Source organism: Ursus maritimus, unplaced genomic scaffold (assembly GCF_017311325.1).
Source record: "Ursus maritimus isolate PB19 unplaced genomic scaffold, ASM1731132v1 scaffold_24, whole genome shotgun sequence".
Classification (NCBI taxonomy): Eukaryota; Metazoa; Chordata; class Mammalia; order Carnivora; family Ursidae; genus Ursus; species Ursus maritimus.
In genome coordinates, this window is record NW_024424897.1 from 17,823,329 (window position 1) to 17,839,059 (window position 15,731).

The following is a 15,731-nucleotide window of genomic DNA, read 5'->3' on the forward strand; positions in this document are numbered from 1 at the left end:
TCCCTGTCACCGTCTTCCTTGTCCCTTTTTGCTCCCCACTCCGTACTCCCCTCAATTGCTCTTTGTCCCCAGCCAACTGAGGAACCGTCCACCCCGGCCTCCGCCCCCTGCGTGCGGTGGCCCCTAGAGCCTCCCTCTCGGTTTTCTTTGCAACTGACCCTCGAGGCCTCTCCTCTCTCAGTCTCCCTCGGCGCTCTCTAGCTCTCCCCGTGGCCCTCTCTTCCATTCGGTCTTTGCTCCCTACTCTCCCCTTCCCTACAGGAGACTGACTCTTTCTCAGACTCTAGCGTCCTCTCCATTTCCGAATCTCAGTGTCTAGCTCCCGGAGTCTCCCGGTTCCTCTCCCGGCTCTGGCCTTCATCTCCGCGGCCCCGCCCCCTCGGTGGGCGGAGCCCTACAGCCACCGGCCCAATTAGGTGTAGGCCCCGCCCGCAGCCCCACCCCTCGCGGGCGCTGAGCGGCGCGGAGCTGGTGGGGCGGGGCGGGGCGGAGGGGGCGGTGGCCCGAGCTCTAGGAGGCGGGAGGAGCGCGGCAGGACGCGGCTGCCGCTGCTTTCACTCCGGCCGCGCAGCGGGAGGGAGGCGCGAGGCAGGAGCCGGCGGCTGGGCTCGGCAGCGCATCTAGCGCAGCGCGGCGCTCCGGGCCCGGCCCCATGCCCGCAGCCCCGCCGGACCGCCCTTGAGCGCGGGCGCCCTGCCCGCGCCCCCCGCCCGCCGGCACCATTGCCCCGACGGCGCGGCCGGGCGGCCCGGCGCTCCCCAGGCTCCGCGCCGGCCGGAAAACGCTGTTGGCGGCCGCTGCGGGCGTGGTGATGCTGCTGGTGCTGGTGGTGCTGATCCCCGTGCTGGTGAGCTCGGGCGGCCCGGACGGCCACTATGAGATGCTGGGCACCTGCCGCATGGTATGCGACCCCTACCCCGCGCGGGGCCCCGGCGCCGGCGCGCGGCCCGACGGCGGCGACGCCCTGAGCGAGCAGAGCGGCGCGCCCCCGCCTTCCACGCTGGTGCAGGGCCCCCAGGGGAAGCCGGGCCGCACAGGCAAGCCGGGCCCCCCCGGGCCCCCCGGGGACCCAGGTCCTCCGGGTCCTGTGGGGCCACCCGGGGAGAAGGGTGAGCCGGGCAAGACCGGCCCTCCAGGGCTGCCGGGTGCGGGGGGCAGCGGCGCCATCAGCACGGCCACCTACACCACGGTGCCACGCGTGGCCTTCTACGCCGGCCTCAAGAACCCTCACGAGGGTTACGAGGTGCTCAAGTTCGACGACGTGGTCACCAACCTAGGCAACAACTACGACGCGACCAGCGGCAAGTTTACATGCAACATTCCCGGCACCTACTTTTTCACCTACCACGTCCTCATGCGCGGCGGCGACGGTACCAGTATGTGGGCGGATCTCTGCAAGAACGGCCAGGTGGGCCCGGCGGGGGCATGGGGCTGGCCTGGGGGCAGGGCACCCAGGGAGCCCGGGACGTATGGGGACCGGCGGGCACAGGTGGACACCCTAGAGCCGCCCCGCTTAGGCATCCCATGCGGGGATGGTGGACCGGTTGGCACTAACTCCCTGGTTTCTGGGCACTGGCTGCAAGGCAGACGCTGCTGGGTACCCGCGCGCGGCATGGAAATGCGGGAGATAAAACCAAATAACCAGAGCGCAGGGCTCCCAGGCGCCCGGACTGGTCCTTAGCGGCTTGGCCCTTGGGAAGCGATATCTGAGAGCTGGGATTGTGGTTGATACCAGCGGGCGATTAGGGGGAGGGCAAAGATGGGCTCTAGGGAAAGGCAGCCTCTGGCGCCCGCGGGCGTCCAGGCGCAGCGCTACGCGCGCAAGCGGAGAAGGCAAGCTGTAGGAGATGTTTTGGGCACAGAGGCAAAGGGAGCCAGGGGCGCAGAGCCTTAGCTGCAGTACATCCTCTGTCCCTGAGAAGGGACCACTGGGCTGATCTGACACCCTTGCAAAACCTGGGACATCCCAGTTGCTTCCCACTGTGTCAGAGCTACAAGGCTAGAAAGCGGCCTCCAGGGGGAAAAGTTTTTCCTCCTGAGGCGGGGCAAAGAGGTGGAAACTCCCCCTCCCTGGATCTTGCAGCTGCAGCTCCTGCCTGACTCCTGGGGTGTCAGGGGATCCTCTTCGTTCCCTATCCCCATCTCAGAGACCCCAGCTGGCGCTGAGCCGGTGATACCGGGAGAGTAGTGCTCTGTGCTCTCTCTGGGACTGCTGCCCCCAGACCAACCTCGACCTAACTCTGCCCCAGGGTGACAATTTTGCCCAGCTCCCTTCCCTTTAATACTCCCTCTCTTTCCGGTGCTCCCAGATCAGAGGGTTGGTGAGGCAGAGCATTCCTATGGAAGAAGGAGACCAGCAGGGGTCCCAACTAAAGCTAGGATGGTGGGAGTTGGGAAGGAATCTCTTACGCCTGGGACCCAAGACCCTGCTGGAACCCTGCCCACTGCAGTATTACCCTGAAGTAGAACCTGGCTTGGGGGTGGGGGAAAGGACAGGCCCGAGAATCAGCACAAAGACTACCAGGCACTTGTAAGTCTACCCCCTTTTCTTTCTCTCCTGCCTGCCTCCTTTTCCTACTCTGTCTCTTGTCCCTGTCTCTCTCCTGTGTCCACCAGTCCTATCCACCTCTCCAGGGTTTCTGTCCTCTCTCCCCTGGGCTTCATACCCCTCTTTATTCCTTGAGTGTGTCTCTCCCACTTGTGTCTGTCAGGCTTCCCGCATCTCTCCTCTTTGTCCTTGGTTCCTGACCAAATAGGAGGCCTCAGTATCCAGTGAGGGCTCCTTCGGCAGACAGCCCCACGATTCCCCTTATTAATCACCAATAAGGGATGCAGCAATGTCACCTTCATCAATGGAATGTCTTCCTTGCCCAAAGAAAGTTTGGGCTGGCCCCGAGCTGAGGCTTCAGGGGGCCTGGGGGCCCATTTTGCCTGGATAGGGAGCTGGTCACCAGACCCCCAGTGGGCCCTAGTCCTTATACCGCCCAAAAAGGTTGCAGTAGGGCCCCAGCGATGAGGCCCGAGGAGGCCCCGAAGGTGATGTGTGCTTGGGCAGGGCACTTGCTTCAGCCACGGGGAGGTGAAACCATCTCAGGGCCTCTCCTTCCCGCTTCAGCAGGGGCAGGGCATTGGCATAGCCTGACAAGGAGGTACTCGCTGGAGGTAGGACCACAGGCTAGTAGAAAAAAAGGAGGTGGTTTTAACTAAGGGTTTCCCAGACCCAGCATTTTAACAGTTACTCAGACCATTCCCCCCACAAAACCTTAAGGGGGCCCTATACCCCTCTCCCCTACATCCTTTGTGACTTGTCCTTCCAGATTGCTCAAGAGACTCATTAAATCTCACGAGTCATCCCACGTATTCATTTTGAACCCCTACTAGGAGCCAGGTTTGGAGCTAGGTAGCAGGGGTTTGACCCCCTGCCCTCTAGGACCTCACGATCTGTGCAGGGGACACAGTAGTAACCACATGACAAGACACCCCAGCCATGAGCGTGTTAGAGGAGGACCAGGACCCCAGCTGGCAACTCCTGTCCCCAAATGTGTTAGCTGGAAGCAATGATTCAGTGGGGCCTGCCCCAACTCAGACCACCCTGGTCAGGGGAAAGGATGGCGAACCCGGGTCCGTCCCCAAGGTGAGGGCACATGGCTAGGGAGAAAAAAAAAAGATCAGGAAAAGGCTGCCTTAGAGGTAGAAAAGGACTTTCAAGCGAGCAGAGAAAGAATGACGGCTCTGGGCAATGGACGGGAACAGAACAGAGGGGATTCTTCCTCCCCTGACTTCAAGACCAGGGGCAATGCTGGGCTCTCTGCTTTTCCTTTCTGGCTTCCTGCCTGCAGAAGGGCTTCCAGAATTTCCTTAGGAAGGCCGAGCTGAAATTGTCCACTGGCCTTTCCCTGGGCAAGACAGTGGGAAGGGGGCACTACCTTCCCCCCTCTCTGTCCTTGCCTGAGGCCCACCACCAGTCCCTCTCCTAAGGGGAGCCTTGAGTCACCACTGCCCAGCCTGATGGCACCAAGCCCTGGTCATTAGGACATGGGCATCTGAGGAGCCCGAGGAAGGGGCGATAAGTTGGGGGTGGTACCCTGAGTGAGGGAAGCCCCCTGCCGCTGCCTCGAAGGTCCCCAGTTCAGATGGGTCAGGGAAGACATGAAATTAAGAAACTGGGCCAGGAGAGAGGGGACGGTGTGGGAATGGGCCAGGGCCCATGGCTGGGGAGCCAACTGTCCAGGGCAGGAGCTTTGGGAAGGTGAATATTACAAATGGGGAAGGGCTCGGACAACAGAGCCTGAGTGAGGTGAGAGGTAGGGTAGTGTATAAACTGAGGATTCCCATGGAAAATCCTCACTGGAGCTCAGCCTGATGCCTGACAGTGAGAGAGGGGTTCCTGCTGTCCTTTTCTAGCCTTGAATATCTTTCACAGCACAGTGCCCAGCACAGTAGGGACCCAGTTAACGTGTGACAGCACAAGTGTCCCCAGTGGGCCCAGCTGGCTGCTTGTGGGAGCCACTCCTGCACATCCGACACCACAGCATTGAGCTGGGGGACAGGGGTATGCTTCCGGCTTCTCCCCAGTCCTCCCTCCAGGGCCCTGGTCAGACCACTGCCTCAGTTTCCCTTCTGGCAGTGCTCGCCGAGGTGATTCTACAGCGCCCCCTCGTGACAAGTCCCAGACTTGCTTTCCCACTTCCATGGCAACTTCAATTCCCCAAATTTCCCCTTGGTCCCCAGGAGTTGGATGCCTCAACTGTTTCCAATCTCTGGCAGAGAATCAGGACCCCTGGGTTCCGTTCCTGGATCCCCCACCGTCTAAGGATGGAAGGGCATAAATTCTCCCTGCCTCCATGGATAATTAGGATAATCAGCAACAACCATGGTGATGAATAAATAATAAACATAAGCATAACAGTTCTGATGCCTGTCACATCACCAGGAGATTCCTGATGACAGATGACTGTATTCTAATGGATTTGCCTATTAAGAAGCACACTGTTTTAATGAGTTAAGGCTAAATTAATCTGGGTAATAAAAATAATTGTTATTAGCAGTAATTTATTAGCAAAGATAATGAAATGCATGCGTAATAATAAATACTACGAGGATGAGGGCCCAGGGAACAATACAGAAGTTGGCTGCTTGCTTTGAGCGCTTGCCTAGTAGCACCAAGCCCCAGAAGAATTAAGATTTTTTTTCTCCACCAAAGAAAGGCTTTTATAAAGGTTGCGGTGGTGAGGCAGGACCTTCTGATCCACCTTCTAAACTCAGAACCTGAGCTTCTTGACAGCCAGCGTCTTCCCCTCCTCTGATTTTCTCTACCTTTAGCTGAACTGTGAGTTTTCCCAGCTCAGTGCCCCCAGATAGGATCTTCCCTGGTTGGGGAAGAAAGAGGTTGAGGGGAGGGAAGGGGCTGGAAGGATCTGGACTCTAAATGGCAGGCAGCATGCAAATGCGTCGGGTCCTCCTGTTGCAGCTTTGCTGCTAAGTCAGCAGCTTTGGCACAGGTGACCTGCAGGCCAGCCTCTGGCCCAGGAAGGAGAATGGGCCCTTCCCCCCACTTGGCTTGGGCCAGCCCAGACTGTCAGCCCTTGGGAGAGCTGCCTTCGGGGTAGGGGCAGGATGGAGAGGAGCAGTTGAGGAGCCCGGCTGAGAGAACCTCACTCAATACAGCCCTCCCCCCACCTGCAACACAAGTCTGCACCTTGGAGATGGCCCCTCGCTTCCTGCTTCCTGTTCTCCACCCAGGCCATCCTGGAGAGGCCCCAGATCCTATGGCTCAGGCATGGTGTTGCCTCAGTTGTTGGAGAGGCATGCCTGGAGGGGATTTGTCCACCATCGCCCACCCTCAATACCTTATGATTATAATCAGAGCCCCCAAAAGTGACAGCAGGCTTCACACCCAAATGCTGGTGCTCTCTTGCTTCATGGTCCTGCCTGTCCCTCCCCTCCCCCATCAAAACAAGGACCAGCAAGGACAGCAGGTCAGACTGAGGATCACAGAAAGGTGTAAAGCCTGGATTGTCTTCTTCCCACCCACCTCCTTTCTACCACCCTGGGTGAGGTACGGGGAGCCAGAAGTCCTCTTTGGGTGGGTAATAGTCACAGGTATGCTGCAGCTCTTTGGAGGCTGGAATGCAGGCTCAATCCGAGCCTTGGGAGGGGAAATAATCACCAGAGCTCTCATCTCACTGCTCCGCTGTGAAAGACTCCAGAATGAACTACAGACAAGGCGTTTAAAGAGTGGGTTCTGGTACTAGGGAGGTTGCTTAGTAGCAGTCTGCCATGAGTCTAGCCACCTGACCTCTGGGGCCATGGTGTGTCCTTGTGTCCATCCACTGACGTAGGAACAGGTGGGTATGGCTGAACTGTAAGGCATTATTGTTGCAATTAAAGCAGAGAGGAAGGAATGATAAGGAGAGAAGGGATGGCCCTTCATCCCCTGGTATTCCAGAGCATTCCTCTTTGCAAGGAGGGCGTTTCAGGCTGGGACATCCTGGAGGCATTGGTGAAGTCCTCTGCAGGCCCGATGGTAAGACCTAGAGGCGGTAAGGAGGCTAACTCCACCTTGATTCCTAATCCAGACCCAGATTACACCTGCCCTAGAAATCTAGGGCTCCTCTATAAACCAGTCCCAAAACACACAGTTACGATTGGAAAGGGTGGGGGGATGAGGGGAGAGAAGCCGGCTGAGAGATGAAGGAGGGGCTTTTAGGGCCTCGAAGATCCTCCCCAGGCTACCTTACCTCTGACAGTCCCCCTCCCTCCACAACCCTACTTCTCTCCCTCCTCCCCCCTGCCCTCTACACACACCACCCCCTAACACCCCCCCCCGCCCCCACAGGTGCGGGCCAGCGCTATAGCCCAGGACGCAGACCAGAACTACGACTACGCCAGCAACAGCGTGATCCTGCACCTGGACGCGGGCGATGAGGTCTTCATCAAGCTCGACGGAGGCAAAGCGCACGGCGGCAACAGCAACAAATACAGCACATTCTCCGGCTTCATCATCTACTCGGATTGAGCTCCCGGCGTCCCCGGCCATCCCCTATCCGCCCGCCCACACCCCCCGGGGCTCCCCTCCCCGCGGGCTGAGGACTATCCAACCCCTCGCTGCCCAGCCCCGGCTGTCGGCCCTCCCCGGCTATGACGCCCCCGGCCCGCCCTCGCCACCACCCGGGCCGCAGGCTAGGCTCTCCTGCCCGCTCGCCGCAGAGCCGGGTCCAGAGCGCGCCCGTCCCGGCCCCCGGGAGGCGGTGTCGACCGCCCCCGCCCCGGCCCGCGCTGTATATTTGTACTATAGGACTGTTTACTGCCCACCCTGCTCGCCAGCCGGCCCCAGACTGGGGACAGGTCTCGGCGGGGACCCTTCCCGTGCTCGGATGCGCCGCCCTCCCGCTCCAGGGTGGCGTCTCCTGGGAGAGGGGTGGGTTGGGGCTGGATTGCGTCCCAGCACCTGCTAAAGCCCCAGCCCGGCTGCACCCCGTCTGACCAAAGCTCTAATAAAAACACTTCCACCCCGCTGGCTTTGGGTCTGTGCCCTGGAGAGGAGTTGCAGGAGGGGACCATGAACCCTGCCCTCTGCCAGAAAGGAAAGGGGTCTGATGGAAGTTTCTAGCAGATCTGGGGGCAGCCAGGAGCCAGAATCAGAGCTGCTCCAGGAGGAGTGGGCTAAGGGTCCCGAAGCTCACTACAGCCCAAGTGGGCCTGGGCAGCAGAAATGGGAAGCAGCCCAGTTCCATCATCTTCCATGGTGGGAAAGTTCCATTTGTTTATCCTTGAAAGTGGCATCAGCAAGGTTTACACTGGGACACCCAGGTTCTCAGTCCGGTACCACTGTGTGTGATCTTGGGCAAGTCACTCCTTTTTCAGTTCTGGGTTAGTGACAGCAATGACAGGAACACACTCGGCAAGAAAAACTGGTTGACTTTCGCCCAAGCGCTTCACCTCTGGGCCTCAGTTTTCTCATCTATAAAATGTAAGTGACAAGACCCACCTCTCTTGAATGAGGATTCAAGAGGTATCATGTACATGTCCAATAAACACAGCTTTTATTCTTTATACGTCACTAAAAGTTTGCACACTTCCAGGCATGGCATCTCGCTCAAGCCTCCCAGGAGCCCTGGTGAGTAGATTTTCTTCTTCCAAGGAGGTGAAATATCTTGCTTCATGTGACATAGTCACTAAGTTCTGTGATTGCCCTTGAATCCAAGAAGCCCGGCTCCTTGAAGACAACACACCGAGTCTCCTTGTTCTGCCCCTGCCTCCCTTACCGCCTATATCTGGGACCCTGACGGTCGCAGTGAGGGCATTCCTAAATAATAATAGCTAATATTCAGGGGTGCCTGGGGGGCACAGTCAGTTAAGCATTCGACTCTTGGTTTCAGCTCAGGTCATGACCTCAGGGTCCTGAGATCGAGCCCCACGTTGGGTCCCCGGTGTGCAGGCTGCTTGGGATTCTCTCTCTCCCTCTCCCCCTGTCCCTCCCCCATCTCTTGCTCAAATAAATGAATCTTTAAAAAAATAATAAGAGCTAAGATTTAGAGAGCACCCACTCTGTGTCAGGCACCGCATGAGAATTTTATAAATACCATCTCATAGATACGTGGGTGGGGTGGGGTGGACTGGCAGGATATGCTCCCATGCCCTATAGCACCTATGGGTGCTGTTATGGTATCCATTTCAGATGGGGAAACTGAGATTCAGAGAGGTTAATGACTTGCCAGGGTCACAGAGCTAGGAAAAGGGAAACGTCAGTTTTTGAACCAAAGACCTTGCTCTTAGCCGGTATGCCATATTTCATAAAGATTTGGGATCTCTAAAGCAGAATTGGGGAGGAATGGCTTTGAGGCGGCTCCGTCCCTGCTGGGCCCAGCCCTTCCACTCCCACCCCTGCCCTGCAGAGGCTTGATGTACTTATAAGCCCTGGGGTGAGCCTCTCGGAGAGTCCCAAGGCTCTATATTGAGGAAAAGTCCCATCTGGCCTCCCCTCCCCCAGCCAGCTCAGCTGGAGAGACAGGAAGGAGGGGTGGCCTCCTTCCCAGTCAGGCCCCATGTATGGACCCTTGTCATGGCTGGCAGCCTTGAATGACTTTCTTTATTCTCCCTTCTCTCCCCTACTTCCCCCTACTGCCAGCTGTGGCCATTTAATAAAATTAGCTTAATGCTTGTTCCTTCCCTGTGGGGTCTGGAGATTGAAATCCGCGGGTCCCCACAAACCCAATAAAACCCCTGGCAGGTCTGGCTGGAATGACAGTTTCCTCAGGGAAAAATGATTAGATTAGAAGGCGCTCTCCCTTGCCCCCAGTGCCACCCACAGCCCCTGTGATTCTTTGATGGCCACATTGGCCTGGAATCACCCAGCCACATACCTGGGGGGCTCCCCGCCCCTCCCCAGAGACCACAGGGACTGGTCTGGGACCTCTGCTACAATAAAAAGCATGTTAATCATTTCTGTCGGGAGTGCCTGGCTGACTTCTTTGCTTTTACTTCGGGTGACCAGACGATCCTCATGTTGTTTTGAGAGATGAGCCTAATATCTCCATCTTGCAGATGAGGAAATCATAGTCTGATGAAAATTCGTGACTTGCCCATGGTCATGCAGCAAGTGTGTGGCAAAACTAGGACTGGACTGAAGCCAAGGACTTTTTTTTCATTTGCAGGACACCCAGGGTATCCTGCAGTCACTCGGACAGCATCGCAGCAGTGGGGGAAACTGTTGGGAAAGCGTCTCCCCCATCAGACAGGGCATCCCCAGGGGCAAAGTCTGATCCCCCCCCCCCTTGGACTTGGGATACCTGAGAGCAAGGCCTGTGCCTCCACCATCAGAATGGGAAGCTCCCTGAAGGCAAGATCTCTGTGTCCTCCATCAGACTGGGGGTCCTCAAAGACAGTGTTCTGAGCAAGTTGAGGGTAAGGTGTGGGTCTCCACTGACACCAGGATTGGGCGGTTCCTAGAGGCAGAGATCGTGGCTCTCCTCTCAGTGGCTCTAAGGGTATATACTGCTTTTTCTATAAACTAGGACATTCTAAGACCAGCCCCTAGGACTGGGGGGCTCCCTGAAGGACAGACTCTGTCTCTTCATCCAACGAGGGGATCTCTGAGAGCAGAAGCTGTGTCTCCCCCTCAGACTGGGGGCTCCCTGAAAGCAGGGCATGTGTCTCTCCTCCCCCTCAGTCAAGGGTTTTCTGGCACAAGAACATTCCAGGAGGGCAGGGCTGCTGGGTGGTAGAAAGGGGGCTGGCCAGGCAGAATGGCGGTCCCACTCTGGGGGAAGGAAGGGAAAAAAGCTCCCAGACTGTCTCCCCTTTAGAAAGATGTGTGATTAATTAACGAATAATGTCCCTGCCAGGGGGGTGTTAGGACGGAGGTGGCCCTGGAGCTCACCCACACAGGGAACAGTAGGCCATCCTGTGCCCAGGCAGCTGCTAGCCCTAGGGGCTAGGGCTGCCCTGCTTTCTGGGGTCATGGGCACCAGAGGGGACAGCAGGAGCCCACCGCTGGGGACTGTCCTAATTGGATGACTTTGCAGGACAGCCAGGCAGGTGCGCTCAGCTCGCCGCTTCAGCTTTGCTACAAACACATCTGCCATGGTGAGGTCTGGGGGTTAATTGCCTCCCGCCTCACTCCTAGTAACCGATATTCCATTTACTGCTCGGAGGGGGAGCTGCCCGGAGAATCAATCCCGGACAAGCATCCAGGAGACAGGGGAGCTGCGGAGGCATGGGAGCTGTTTCTCAGAGGATCTCTGAACGCAAGAGGAGGAAGCAGGAGGCAAGGGCCCAGAGAAGGTAGCCCATTGCTCCAGGCTACTGGGGCCTCACCTGCGTTCTTTTGACCCTGACAGGACCCCATGGGCTAGGAGACAATCCCAGGGGTCCAGAGGCTGCACTACTCCAGCTAGCTGTGCTATTTCCCCTGCCCTGGTTCCTTCTGCATTTATTTATCTGGGTGCCCCCATAAGCTGTAGCAGGTTAGATGCTGTTAATAAGGTTATTTTCACAAGCAATGGAGGTATATTTGAAAAGCGGAACTGGAGGTGTGAGCTCCTCGCTCCCTTCCAGGTAACAAATCTTAAAATCCTACAAATGAGGTGATAATAAAGTGGAAGCGAAAAGTCTACACATGTTGGGAATGGGGAGGGGATGGTAGGGTTACTGAGAGGTGGCAGCTGGGGGTTGGATGGAAAAGGGGGGGGCTACCCTTCATGCTTTCAACATGCTCCCCATTTGTTCCATCCACCCAGACTGAGAATCAAAACCACCGAATGGGTAACTCCTATTACCCAGCCGGGAGAACTGAGACCCAGAGAGGGAGCCAAGGTTGCCCAGGTTGGTTCAGAGACAGCAGAACCCAGTAGACATGCAGCAAGTGGAGAGAGAAGTGGGTTCAAGTCCTGGCCCTGCTCGGTTCAGGAAAAGACACGTGACCTCTCTGAGCCTCAGTTTCTTCATCTATATAATGGGGTCAATCAAAATATCTACTTGAGGGCCATTGTGAGGCAGTGCGTAAAAACCTGTTTCTAGGTTATAAAACGAAATGCAAACGCATTATTAGTTTGACCACCCAAGTCTCCTGAGCCGCGTGATTTAACCATTTTTTGGTTGCACCTCAATGCCTGGGATGGTGATGATGATCTTCGAGGAAGATGAAGGTTCTGGGGTATTCTCCCGCCCTGGTAACCCCAAAGCGGATGTGGGGTACTAGGGAAAGGGTCATTTTGGGGTATTCAAGATGTGGAGCTAAGTGTTGAGAATAGGCGCCCCAAGTCCTCCGATGTCCAATGGGACTCCACCACCCTTCGGTTCTAAAGCTTCCAATTTGGAATGAGAGCGCAGGGATAGCCCGGGGCCCTGGTCCACCTGTCTCTCCTTGCTCTGCTCGTGTCAACATGACGGAACATTTTCAATGGGTCAGGCCCTAGCTTGTGTGGATTCCAGAGACGCCTAAGAAACCATCCAGAGATTCAAGATACCTACAGGGATCAAACAGAGACACCCCGGACACAGTGCTGTTGGAGGGCAGGGGAGGCCCCTCACACTGTCAGGAAGGGTAACTCTGAGGGAGCTGGACTGAGCGGAGGCTTACAGTTGTACTTATCTAATGTTCAGAAAGGCTCTACGTAGTGTCTAGCCCTTCCGAATCTGAGCCCTGGCCTTCCCCCCGCCCTCTCCCTTACCCCCCGCCGCACCCCTTACCCAAGTTGTTGCTGAAGCTCCTCTTGGGGATGAGGTTGGTGAGGGTAGAACCCAGGGAGCTGAGAGTTTTCTCTTCTCTTGTCCAAGGACTTGGGAAATAATGGAGCCGGAAGAACGACACACACCCTCATCTCTGTATCAGCCCCTAAGTTATAAGAACAGCGTAGGTGCTAGTCTAAGACTTCTGAATGCATTCATTCATTTAAACCTCACAATGATCCCACAGGGTAGTTACCATTGTCACACCCATTTGGGGGACGAGAAAAGTGAGGCACAGAGAGGTGAATTAGTTCATCCAAGACCACGTGGCTTACCCTTTCCTGGAACAGCCCTCTAGACTGGTCGTTCTCCGGAGTAGGAGAGGGGTTGAATCTCACTCCCTCCAGCCAGAGCAGTCTCCCCAACCAGCTCACCGGGTCCTTGCTGGCAGGCCGGCTTGTGCAGGGGCAGGGCTCCTGCCTTCCCCCAGATGGTGAAGGGCAGATTTGAGGGTTTTTTCCCAGGCCCCCAGGAAGCCCCTTGCTCCCTGAGTGAGGACTCCACCCTGGATGTGACAGATCTCTCCTGCCAGTCCAGAGCCAAGGATGGATCCTCTAGGCCCTGGGTTACTTCCACAGCATCCAGAACACCTGCTCATTGTTCAAAGCCCAGGTCCGTTGCCTGCTCTTCCATGAAGGCTTCCTGAACTCCCCCAACAGTCATCTGCTGGTCTCCAAGGCCCTACTGAGAGCCTCTTCCACATAACAAGGGCTGACTCAGTACATAACACGGTGCCCGCCACATAATAACCACTCTACCGTAAGAGCAGCTGTTTGAACATCTGGCACACCTCTAAGCTTCTACCTCCTGATGATGGATGCTGTGATGCCCTGCCCAGGTATCCTTCAGGACCAAAAGATCCAGTCCCCAGCTGCTGAAAGTGCTGCCAACAGGTGGCTCTCAGCTAGCAGCCTCTTTCAGGGACGGCGTCTGCTGATGGGAGCTGTCTTACCCCATGTCCTGGCCATTGCTCAGGACAGCCCATTTCCAGTAACAGATCAACATGGGGGTTTAAAGGCCTGGTCCCCTAGCAGAGCCCTTACACTCAGGACAACTCTGAAGACTCTTCCCAGCTTCAGAGCTCCCAGCTCAATTTCCCTCTCTGCCCAGTCCTGCTTCCCTTCCTTCTCTTCCACACATGCCCATTCCAAGACCACACCCCGGTATACGTCCTGCCCACTGATCCCTGCCTCAGAGTCTGCTCCGCAGAGTTCCCAACCTGTGACACCTGCCTCCGATCTCATCCATTCACTAATTCCTTCAGCCAGTTTTATTGAGTACCTATTATGTGGCAGGCCTGGCAGCAAAGGCAGGAGATTTAACGTGAAGCTAACTATCCAATGGGTGATGACCTCTACCACCTCCTACCAACCTCTACTGTAAACTCCATAAACTTCTCCACATCTGGGCCTCTCATCTCCTCCTTTTTGCCTCCCTGGGCAAGCTGTCCCCCCTTCCACGGCCCAGCCTGCCACTGGGCTCTGCATCCAAGGCCCTCCCACCAGGATGACCAAATCTGTCCTTGTTTGCCGAAGACTGTCCTGGTTTTCAAACTGAAAGTCCTGTGTTCTGGTAAACCCCTCGGTCCCCCCTGGGCTAACAGGAGTGGTTGATCACTGTATCCCCCACCTTCTTGGGGACTTCACCTAATGGATAATCACACCTCTCCTTACTCTTCAGCAGCTTACTCTGCATCGGCTCCTTCCCATCATCATTTAAATCTCTCCTTAAAAACCGTCCCTTGACCCCACATCGACCTCCAGCTTCTGCGTCCTTCCTCTGCTCCCCTTGACAGCCAGATGCCTTAAAAGAGTAGTTACTACTTTCTCACCTCCCACCCTGCCTGCTGCCACTCCTTTGAAACTTCTCCTGCTAAGGCCACCTATGACCTCCTTGTTGAGAAACCTAGTGGACATTTTCCGTCTTCATTGTGCTTGACATTTGTGCTAGGCCAGACCTTGCACGATGTCTTGGACTTGGTTAAAGGATCTTTTAAAATCGCTCTATATCTGAAGCAGTGAATGCCACACCTAGGTACAAAGGATGTGCAGTGAGAGGTGTGCAGGTGAGAGGACGTGCTTCCCCTTCTCTGAGCACCTAGGGTCGGGAATCTTGCCAGTTGCAGATCGTGAGATATCCACACACCTCACCAGAGCAGAGAGCCTGAAGCCTTTCACAACATATCGGCCATGTCTGCCCAGAAACATCTGCCACCATACAGAGCAAAAATTCCTCACCTAGCCCTCACGTTTGGTTCTAGGCCTCAAAATTCTGGTTAGGCCAATGCCAGGCTAATCTCCCTTTACCAGCATCTGTAGTGTAAGGCCCCGGGGTTTTCCATTTGAGCCCACTAAGGTGGGCCTGGCCAGGCCCTACCAAGTCTTCTCAGCATCATGGGCTCCAATGACTCTCTTACCTGCATAATTCTTTTTCCTTGTCTTCTGAGATCCAAGGAGCAGCTCCTTTTGCTCCAACTTGCATGCCACTTCCCCCTGACCCCCTTTTTTGTTCTCATTATAGCTCATATATCACATCGTTTTTAGTACTTGTTTGTCTATTTTTTCCCATAGAGTGCTCTGGGCCCACCAATAAATACTTACTGGATGAATGAATACAAGAACACCTATCACCATTTACTGAATGTCTGCAGTGTGCTACACTTCACATTATTTCTAATCTTTGTAACAAGCTAAGTGTCCCCTTCCCATTGCCCACAGCTGGGACAGCCTCTGCTCCCTGCCTCCCCTCACCTTTTCCAGCTAATTGTCCAAACCAGAAGTGGACCAAGGCAAGACCTGGCTGACAAGGACACAAGAGGAACTTGTTCCCCCAGTGGCTCCTGGGAACCCCAAGAGGTTCCTGGGAACCTCAACCACACCCCTAACCTCCGTTAAAATGCATACCCCTGTGAGAGGGGAGGGGACCCCTAAGCTGGAATCCATTCTTTAACAGTTGTATTTCTCTTGGGTAGGGCAGATGGCAGGAATACCCTGGTTTTCTTGTGGCTTTACAGTGACAGCATCTTTGCGTCATTTTCTCATTTTATTCTCACCCAAACAGCAATGTTATCCCATTGAATAGCGGGCAAGGGAGGTCCAGGTACGTGATTGAAGAGTTCGGGTCAAATCAACCAGGTATTAAATAGTGACTCTACAGTCTTGATGTAGGGAAGTTCGCCTCCTGCCTTCTCACACGCCTCAGACCTGCTCATTGTCCCAGCGTGGGGAGCGATCAGGTGAATGAAACCAGTGAGCAACTGGCTCCCGGCAGCCACCACCTGCTTCATCCTGATCAGATTCATACAAAGCTATCCCCTTACAAATGCTGGGGGTTTGGAGGGCTTTCACATCCACACTGTGTTAGGTGAGTAGGAAGGACAGGATATTTACCCCATTTTACGGATGAGGAAACTGAGAGCAGCAATGGCTTCCGCAGGCTCAGAACTAATTCGTGATTCAGCCACAAGTGACTGGAATCAAGCTTCCTGATTTCAGTGTAGG

At 55.8% G+C, this 15,731-nt stretch overlaps 1 protein-coding gene across 1 annotated transcript; it reads left to right on the top strand.

The window, feature by feature from the left end:
- Nucleotides 1-751: 751 nt before the first annotated feature.
- Nucleotides 752-8,068, top strand: C1QL1 (complement C1q like 1). Its single transcript, XM_040640503.1, has 2 exons — nt 752-1,408; nt 6,839-8,068. The coding sequence occupies exons 1-2, from the start codon at nt 812-814 to the stop codon at nt 7,016-7,018; spliced, it is 777 nt and encodes a 258-aa protein (XP_040496437.1). The 5' UTR covers nt 752-811; the 3' UTR covers nt 7,019-8,068.
- The last annotated feature ends 7,663 nt before the right edge of the window (nt 8,069-15,731 follow it).